Source organism: Drosophila erecta, unplaced genomic scaffold, assembly GCF_003286155.1.
Source record: "Drosophila erecta strain 14021-0224.00,06,07 unplaced genomic scaffold, DereRS2 tig00000126-arrow-pilon, whole genome shotgun sequence".
In the NCBI taxonomy this organism is placed as follows: Eukaryota; Metazoa; Arthropoda; class Insecta; order Diptera; family Drosophilidae; genus Drosophila; species Drosophila erecta.
The window spans coordinates 12,057,915-12,067,319 of record NW_020825209.1 but is presented as its reverse complement, the minus strand read 5'-3'; the positions used below and the strand labels follow the sequence as shown (position 1 = coordinate 12,067,319).

General features: G+C 40.7%; 3 protein-coding genes across 4 annotated transcripts; 1 reads left to right on the top strand and 2 right to left on the bottom strand.

Moving 5' to 3' along the window:
- Positions 1 to 440: 440 nt before the first annotated feature.
- On the top strand, positions 441 to 1,608 carry LOC6551360. The gene has a single exon (XM_001978337.3). It carries the CDS (start codon positions 581 to 583, stop codon positions 1,151 to 1,153), a length of 573 nt encoding a protein of 190 aa, XP_001978373.1. The 5' UTR covers positions 441 to 580; the 3' UTR covers positions 1,154 to 1,608.
- A 515-nt stretch (positions 1,609 to 2,123) lies between these two features.
- On the bottom strand, positions 2,124 to 3,685 carry LOC6551359 (glycine-rich cell wall structural protein 1.0). Its single transcript, XM_026981437.1, has 2 exons — positions 3,579 to 3,685; positions 2,124 to 3,197 (listed from the first exon to the last, which is right to left on the bottom strand). Exons 1-2 carry the CDS (start codon positions 3,582 to 3,584, stop codon positions 2,268 to 2,270), a joined length of 936 nt encoding a protein of 311 aa, XP_026837238.1. The 5' UTR covers positions 3,585 to 3,685; the 3' UTR covers positions 2,124 to 2,267.
- A 2,651-nt stretch (positions 3,686 to 6,336) lies between these two features.
- LOC6551358 (ras-related protein Rab-40C) lies at positions 6,337 to 9,362 on the bottom strand. 2 transcript variants are annotated; one of them, XM_001978335.3, is made up of 5 exons: positions 9,090 to 9,362; positions 7,990 to 8,126; positions 7,711 to 7,934; positions 7,209 to 7,431; positions 6,337 to 6,812 (listed from the first exon to the last, which is right to left on the bottom strand). In XM_001978335.3, exons 2-5 carry the CDS (start codon positions 8,120 to 8,122, stop codon positions 6,595 to 6,597), a joined length of 798 nt encoding a protein of 265 aa, XP_001978371.2. In that variant the 5' UTR covers positions 8,123 to 8,126; positions 9,090 to 9,362; the 3' UTR covers positions 6,337 to 6,594. The 2 variants fall into 2 exon arrangements, with proteins under 2 accessions (XP_001978371.2, XP_015011351.1); XM_015155865.2 differs by having other exon boundaries at positions 7,711 to 7,904.
- Positions 9,363 to 9,405: the final 43 nt, after the last annotated feature.

Here is a 9,405-nt window from a genome sequence, read left to right as displayed (position 1 = left end):
CTTCTCTACACTGGCATAAATCACACTCACACACGGCCGACTCAGTTGGTGTTGTTAATAAATTTTGTGTTGCCCATAACAAAATAGAGGGAATAATGGAAGAAAGAGCCACTTGAACAGGCCCACAAACAATAAACGTCCAGTCGCGGCCAGTTATGTTTTTATTTTCAATTCAAAGTGTTGAACATATCACGCACAGTGGGGCCAAGCTATGAATTTCTGATTAATTTAGTTACCCATGTCTGATGCCCAACGCGACTGCTAATCAATATCACACATGAAAAGCTGTTCCTTATATACTCATTTTGTAGTCACAAATGCACATATCCGAACCCACTGTGCGTTCGTGCACCGTACGGTATTTTCTCTAATTAATTCGTTTTTACGACCGCAGTCAGCTGGCCTCAGCTTGATTTGAGCCGTGTTTATTTTTTAGTCCGTTCAGTTGGTGCAACACGGGCCTAGAACGCGCTGCTCTTTCGCTCCACTCTCGACCAAATAAAATACCTTATTTATTTTTTATTCGAGTGCCATTGCCGCCAGTGATCCTCGCGTAAAATGAGATAACAACTGCCGCAAAATGCACACTTTGGGCCTATTCATTTTGAGCCTTTTGGGCCTGGTCGAGAGCTATGGCCCTCAGCCGCTAGTGAGAAATATCATTAAAGTGCGAGCCAGCGGCTTTATGCCCTTCGAGTCGGATTTACTGCTGCCACTGAATATCCTGCGCCAGTTGCAGACCCACGATCGAGCATCGCGATATATTGGCCAGAGGCCAAAGCCCATCGTCAGGCCAAAGGTCAAGCAACAAATCCGCTTGGAGAGAGTGCCTCCTTTGAGGGAGGCCAAAGGAGTTCAGCTGTACAACTTGATCGATGACGATGGTGAGCTGCTGCTGAATCTCAAGGTTCACAACGATCAGAAGCCGTTGGCACCGGCAAATTATCAAGAGGAGAAATACCAAAGCAGATACCAGAGCTACGATTCACCGTGGATGCCCTCGAAGTGGAGGCCCACCAGCGAGTTTCCACTGGGCGTGACCTCCTCGTCGCCACGCCCACTGCCCCTGCATCAGTATCTTGGCCAAAGCAATAATCGCATCGATCAAAAGACGGCGAAGAGCAGGCGGCAGGACATGTGGCCACATAAATAATATGATTTATTTAAAAGATTTATTTTATACTTAGCATAACGCATTAAATTGTTTATTTTTAAACAACACAGCACCCAGAGCACCATCACATTTATGGACTTGATGTTAAGCGTAATCTCAATGATATTCATTTGAAATTTTGGAAAATAGTAAGGCTCCCAAAATATTTCATAAAATTATACATATAACAAAGTATAAAATATATATGGAAATATAGTTCTAAAAATCTTCAAGGTAATAACCATTGAAAATAGAAAAATGAAGTTTAATAATATCAAGTCCATGTTTCATTAAATAAAACTTAAGCCCCATCGTTCAAAATAATCCATAAGATACAAAGTGTACTACACAGATACATGAAAATCCATTGGACACAAAAACACGCTACAACATAATCCACCAGACACAAAATACATTTCTAAACATACAAATAAACGTTAAGATACACAAAATAATTCCATTAGAGGCGACGTATATCTATAATGAACATAACCCGCCGATGAAAAGGTCGTTGAGCTACCGCTAAATTGGATGACTGTGATTATGTTAATATGGGTCGATCGAATCGCGTTGAGAGTAAAATTGAAACGCGAATCGAAAGTGACGGAGCCGCATGAATGGAACCAAATGAAAAAAAGATAGAATGCTATAGTCGAGTTCCCCGACTATCAGATACCCAAACAAGAAATTTTAACATTTTCTGGAATATTGTTAGAAATTGGAGAAAAAAACTTTAACATTTTTTAAAAGTGTGGGCGATCAACATAAGTTGAGTTATGGAGTTTAAAACTTCAGCCTTGGGAAATTTCATAATTTTCTGGAATATCGGTTTAAATTGACATGGACCAATGCTACTTTAATTCGCCATCAATCAGAACTTTCCTGCTATTTCTTTAAACATTACTTGGGCAGCAAAACAAAAACTTTCCAAACTTTTTGCTGCCCATATATCACAGAAAATCCAAATGGCTTATAATTTACAGATGGTATATTTGTTCAATGGGCGAGGTAAAATGGGAACAACAATAAAAAAACATGGGAATGAAAAAAAGGGGACCTAAAATTACTTAACAAGACTCAAGGATCAGTATGGCTCGAATCGAATGGCATGGAATCACTTCCAGCTGGAGGATGGGGGCAGATATCCGGGCTGTGGAGCGGATACGGGGGGCAGGTACTCATTGCTGGGCGGCAGGTATTCGTTGCTGATGATGGGGGCGGGCACATGGCCGTGGGCGTGTCCTCCCTCCTCGTGAATGACCTTGATGGTCTTGACCTCCTCGAATCCGCCGTGCGAGTGACCGTGATCGTGACCGCCCTCCTCGTGGATCACCTTGACCACCTTTACTTCCCCATGGCCACCATGACCATGTCCATGACCGGAGTAGCCGCCGGAGTAGCCGCCGGAGTAGCCGCCGGAGAAGCCACCGGCATAGCCGCCGCCGCCGCCCAAAGCAAGTCCTTCCTCATGGATGACCTTCACAGTCTTAACCTCCTGATGACCGCCGGCGAATCCGCCATGGGAGTAGCCACCGCCGTGTCCGTGGGCATGACCGCCCTCCTCATGGATGACCTTGACCACCTTCACCTCCTGATGGCCACCATGTCCGTGTCCATAGCCGGAAAGACCACCGGTATAACCACCGCCGCCCAGGGCATGTCCTTCCTCATGGATGACCTTAACGGTCTTCACCTCCTGGTGTCCACCGCCCGAGTAGCCACCGTGACCACCAGAGAAGCCATGACCGCCGGAATAGCCGCCAGCTTCCTGCTGAATAACCTTGATAGTCTTGACCTCCTGGTGGCCGCCGCCGCCGTAGCCTCCATGGCCACCGGAGTAGCCGCCGTAACCGCCGCCGGAGTAGCCGCCACCGTCCTGGTGGATCACCTGGATGGTCTTCACCTCCTGGTGGCCACCGCCGCCGCCGCCAGAACCGATTCCATAGCTGTAGCCACCGCCACCGCCACCACCACCACCGCCGGATCCGCCAATGAAGCCAGCCGATGCGGTGGCAGCCAAGGTAGCCAGGAGACACACAAAGATCTGTGAATAGGAGCAAGGATTTAGTAAAATATTATAAAATCTTATATTCAAAAATCAAATGGTTTTAACTATTTCTGTACGGTACACGAAATAGCTTTATATAGTCATAATATATGTATATCTTAAATTTAATGTTGGAATAAATATATTATATTATTTCATTTAATTATATAATTTTAATTTAATTATATAAAGAAATAATATATATATTTTATTTAATTATATAAAGAAATGATATACGAAATATCTTTCAGCTGCGTGTTTACATGATGATGGTTATTTTTGTTTGCCTACATTTTGTAGTGTAATTGGACGATATGTTGAAACCGATTTTAAGTACTTTTTAATGAGTATAATGGGGCTTAGTGCGAGAAGACTCACCTTCATTGCTGGAAGTTTCTTGCTTGGGGTCGAAAACTGTGGAACTTCACGTAGCAGTAGAGGAAGCCAACTGATGCTCCAATCCGAGCGGTCCACGGTTTATATAGCAGCCGGATTGCGAGATGCTCCGTCTGTCTGCGAACTTGCTTTCGTCATCTTGCTGCCCACCACTCTTTTGGCCATCAACCCGAAACCCATCTCCGTCCATCTGGACTCCAGTTGGTCCAACAACAAACGCATCAGCGGCTGGCAAATGCAAATGAGTGCGGTGGAAAGAAATGGGAAAAATAGCAGTTCCATAATTGGGACCAGCCGCCGAAATTAATCCGTCGGGCATGAACGAACCGCTTAATGATGGTGACCCCGCCTCCCGTAGGTCACCTGATCGATGGGCTAGGTCAGTTCAGGTCGGATTAGCACTTTCCCAATGCAGGCCCATATGGGAAATGCAGTTTCGAAAAAAAAAAAAAACGGAAAATCATTATATAAGGGGAAGTTCTCATATAACAGGTAGTTACAATAAGTAGTAGAAATAAAAATATGGACTTTTACATTTAGGCCTTGTGCAAGTAACACATACACTGCATACATACATACACGGCATGCATGCATGCATACATACATACATACATACATACATACATACATACATACATACATACATACATACATACATACATACATACATACATACATACATACATACATACATACATATATACATACATACATACATACATACATACATACATACATACATACATACATACATACATACATACATACATACATACATACATATATACATACGTACGTACATACATACATATGTACATACGTACATACGTATAATACATACATACACTACACGTACACTACACTCACTGCTCCACCGGCAAGAGAGATCACTTGAACTACTTCGCGACTCTGAATTAGAAGACATGCCTTACTGTCCTGACTAGAACCAGTTGGGAATTACAAGAAGGGCTACAAGAAAATATCTTTCCTAAGCAAATATTAAAAGCGGCAATAACTATGAGTTCCGACAGTAAGTTACACATTCTTCAGGCCTTATTTAAGTCAATTTTACTACTCACTTTAAAAACCTCACTATATTACTTACTTATATAATTATGACAAAATAATAGAGTAGTTATTTAATTACTTACAGCTGGAGATTAATCTAGTAGCACTTTCTATACGAATAAACATAAAAATATATATCTCTTTCAGTGTAGGGTAATCAATTTCTCAACAAGAATTTTATTTAAATTGCCCCATTTGCACTAAAAGATTTTATAACGTGCCAAAACTACAACACAAAAACAATAAAAAAAGACAAACCTATTATAAAGTGAGTTAAAGCGTATGCAAATTATTGCAATCATTTCGCTATCACTTCGCATTAAATCCCCCAGATTTTCCATTCGAAATTCGGAGATACATTTAAACTATAACAAGTCCACTGCCCCCGAGAGCCCCGCCCCCTTTTTGATTGCCCAACTCGGGGAATTGGGTAAAAGCAAAACGCCAAACAACCGAAATTTTGGGGAAGCAATAGATGTCGAAAAAGAAGCCGCGAAATGGTTTGCCTCAAAGGGCGAATGAATCCAGTGCGAAGCAAACCGACGAAAAGGCAATTTGAGTCATTTAAATAATATTACAATATCAAATTGGGCTTGCAGCCAACCGATTAATCACATCCGACAAGGGATAACCCCTAGCAGATGTTGGAAACCCAACAAATCGACTGAGGAAGAGCAGAATCCAAGCACCGACAAACCAAATGCTCTTCAAGCTCAAATGGCGAAATTATGATCATGTGAAATTAAATAAAAATAATGCACAGATGCAGAAGTATATTTCAAAGATAGAAGTCGAATTCATGCGTTATGCAGAACCTATCAACGTGATATCAATAATCATTCAATGGCAAGTATACAAATATTTCAGGCAATGCTAAAATTATACTATGTTCATATGGAAAATGTATAATTAATAAGCAATATCCGTATATCCCCCATCAACTGCAGGGTATGCAAATATATATCTTTAGTTCCAGTTGCGGTTGACTAAAGAAAATATTATATATTAAATAATTGTAAAAATATTTTCTAACTTTAGTAAACACAGTACTGAGAACATCAAATATTTTCTACAACTTGCATAGAAATGATCTAGATATTTTGGTAGCTTTTTTCGACTTTACTTCGGATTTACTCAAAAGCATACTTGAATTAACCTATAGAAAAATAACGAATGGAGGTAGAAGCGCAGTTTTTCAAAAGAAACTTTAACTTTAACTTAACTTTGCATAATGACATAGACTTATCCTATTAAAGATGCAGCAAACTTTCACTTTAAATTACCGAAAATTAGAAACCTAAATGGAAAGAGATGGAGTCACCTGGCCAGGAATCAGAAAGAGATGGAAAATAAATGAAAACACAGTTTTCTATTTCATTATGAATTATTTTTATCAATTCGCCTTTGTGTGTGCTTCTCTTGTTGAATTCGCTTCAATTACAATACATCTCTAAGAATATTTTAATCCGATGGTAAACAAACAAAAAAAAAATTACTTTTTTTCCATATAAAAATTGATTTTCACTTGATGTTATTTCTTCGATTTTGTTTTTCTTTTTTTCCTTATATGTTGATGTGTTTGATGTATTAAATATTAGAATTATACAAACATAATAATATTAACAACATTAGATTAATGCAAAAGAGAGGAGTTGGGGAAATGGGTCTGGGATGGTGGTGGTTAAAAATTAAAAAGGTGCAAGCTTTACTGTGTAAAAAGTAAATATTGTTGACCACAAATATCAAAGTCAAGGAAACAAAAAATAACCAAAGGGCTGGGGTGAGTGGGTGTGTGGTGTGTGGGTGGTGTGGTGTGTGGTGTTCGTGTATGTGTGTTAGCCTAGAGTACATAAGTAGAGCTGAATTAAAGTTAATGTCGGTTAGGGGCGTGGCGGCGTAGGCGGCTGGGCGGCGGCCTACAAGGCAACGATCACGCGATCGCACAGCTATTCCGACTGCTGCTCGTCGGCGTCTTGCAGCGGTTCTTGCTCTTGGAGCTCTGGGTCAGCGAGTTGAAGCACTGCGACGTGGTCAGCGCGTATGACTTGAGCGTCGACTTCACCGACGGCGGCAGCGGCAGCGAATCGATCGCGTACACGCTCGTCCTTCGCACGATCGTCCTGCAGCACAATTCCTGGAGTGACAGCACTGCAATGGGATTTAAAGTAGGTCAGTAAGTGAACTGAGGAACAATGTAAATGTCTGTCTGCTGGAGATTATAAATCTACAAAAAATGTCTGACATACACCGCTTTAGTTGCATGGGAATTTACAAAAGTTCACACAATATAGCGATTAAGTGTAATCCAACTGTCGAAAAATGATTAATGACTGGAATGACATAATGAACACTTTAATTGGAACTCAGTCGTAAATGACCTCAAGGCTTTTTCTCGACTTTTTCACAACTTAACTATAAATAAATGAGATTAATTACATGTAACCTGGTCTAAGCCAACTAGATATTGATCTTTGGTAAAAAACCTAGTTCATTAAACTCGAAAGGCACAATTTAGCTCCCATTAAATCGCCTAGTGATATCTACCCTTATTGCTGCGCCAGATGTGCTCCATGCCGTTGCGATGCAGCGCCATTCTCGCCAGTTCGCAAAAGGACTCGCGAATGTTGAAGTCGCAGAGAGGCGATATCTCGAAGCAGGACATGTTGTTGCGGCTGGCGTAGGTCTCGGCCTGTTTGGCCGCCACCTGTCGCTTGAAGGCCAAGTGCAGGCGATTCCCGACGAGAACCTTCGGAATGCCAGGGGCATGCTGTAAAGTTAACGTACACATGGAGTTATTAATGAACATTTTAAATGCTAAAATGAGAAAGGAAAGCACATTGGAATCTTTTGTAAACTACGTTTTAAAATCGCTATAATAATGTCGTATTTTGTGTGAAATGATCTTGATAGTACCCTAAATCATGTAAAATAGCTACACATTTTTAAGTACCAATTTGCAGTCGGTAGAAAAATATGGGCAAACGTGCTAGTAAAAATCCTACCAATGTGCTAGCTTTCCCAGTGCAATCTATAATTCACAACAGACCTCGTCAACCTCCTTGAGCCACCGATCGATGCCGTCGAAGCTCCACTTGTTGGTGATGTCGTAGACGAGGATAATACCCTGGGCGCCGCGCGAATAGGAGCGGATGATCGTGCAGAAGCGTCCCTGACCGGAGGTGTCCCACAGCTGCAGCTTCACCCGCTTGCCCTCCAGCAGGATGGTGGTCGTCTTGTAGGCTACCGTTTGGAAGATATGAGATGTGCAGTCTATTAGATTGGATTGCAGATCGGCGGTCGTTCAAGGGATATAGCCAGCACTTACCGTTCCCGCTGCAAAAGGGACTCTCCGTGGAGGGATCCTCCAGGTTCGAGAGGATCTCGTGCTTGCCCACATCACTGTCGCCCACCAGAAGAACCTTCAGCAGATAGTCGTAATCCTTGGTCATGGTTCCCATGTGGCTGGTATGGTAGGGAAATATTGTAGCAAATTTGATACATTTCAATAATAACTACTGGCGGACTGCTAAGGTGAAACTGAATTTTTCTAAATATTACTAGAATTTGATGTCACAAACGTGACGACGTGTTTCTTTTTTAATTTGATTCGATGGAAAAAGGTGTGTGTACCTCAAACATTGAAGAGTTCAACTCATTTTCTAGGCCAAATTATTTTTAAATAGTTCCTCTAGAGTGTTCCAAATGAATGCCGGAGATTACCTCACACACTCATTTTTCTATTTTAAAAAAATCTTTTTTTTAGACAACACAGTTAATAACTTTTAAGCGCAAGAAGTTGGTTGGTAATTTTTTTTTTTTTTTCATTTTTGCGTAATTTTAGCTACTATTAAATGTGGGCTAGGGTTTTGTGGCCAAAGTGATTGTGGTTCTTAAACATTTTTTCTTTTTTTTTGCATTTTCTTAACCGGGCTAACCGGTATTTTTGAACCGGCAATATTTGTGCGTTCTATTTCTGCAGAACAAGTAATTTTCTATGTGAGTCATGGTAATAAAACCTATAAACAAAAGCAATGCACTTATTTATAAATTTTCGCACTTGTTTTTATGTCGCGCACTGTAAAAGGATTTTTCACATTCACACACACACGCCCAGGTAAAAATTGGGTGTGTTTTGGTTTAGCATTAAAATGTATTTCAGAATTTGTTGAAGTGTACAAAACCATTAAAGCGTGTAATTGTTGTTGTTTTATGCACTTTGTTTTAAACAAAAAGGAAAAAATGAAAATAGAGAAAAACATTTGCGCATTAGTGTGTGCTTATTTTGATTGTTGTTTTTGCTGCAAATGTGTGGCATGTTTATTGTTTTCACCCGCCGCAATTGAAAAACAATTAATTATAGCCGTGTAATTGGGTATTTTGTTTAGTGAACATCACTAACCGTTTTTTTCTGGGCGTTTAACTTACCATTTAGAATGCACGCAGTTTCATTTTCGTATTTGTAATAGAGATGAGCGATTTTCCTCGCATTGACGACTTTACCTCGGTGGGCTTTTCACGCTTTTGCAGCCCCACGATTTATTCACGTTAAATCGCGGCTGTAACTCCCATGTAAACCGATTTATTGCTGTTTATTTGTGGCTTTTCTGCTGCGAATATTAATACAGAAAATTGCAATTTTGCTCATCTCTATAGGGATGGAATAACTGCTAAGTTGCGCCTATCGATTAGCTATCGATGACTGACAAATCGGCCAAAACAGTGTTGTTGAAGAAATTGATAA

What these genes read in the sequence shown, in the direction of transcription:
- LOC6551360 (XM_001978337.3), top strand. Translation starts at nt 581, where the DNA reads ATGCACACTTTGGGCCTATTCATTTTGAGCCTTTTGGGCCTGGTCGAG.
- LOC6551358 (XM_001978335.3), bottom strand. Translation starts at nt 8,122, where the DNA reads ATGGGAACCATGACCAAGGATTACGACTATCTGCTGAAGGTTCTTCTG. An exon ending in TCCCTTTTGCAGCGGGAACG is followed by an intron (nt 7,935 to 7,989) that starts GTAAGTGCTGGC and finishes CCAATCTAATAG; the next exon opens with ACTGCACATCTCATATCTTC. An exon ending in CATCTGGCGCAGCAATAAGG is followed by an intron (nt 6,813 to 7,208) that starts GTAGATATCACT and finishes ATCCCATTGCAG; the next exon opens with TGCTGTCACTCCAGGAATTG.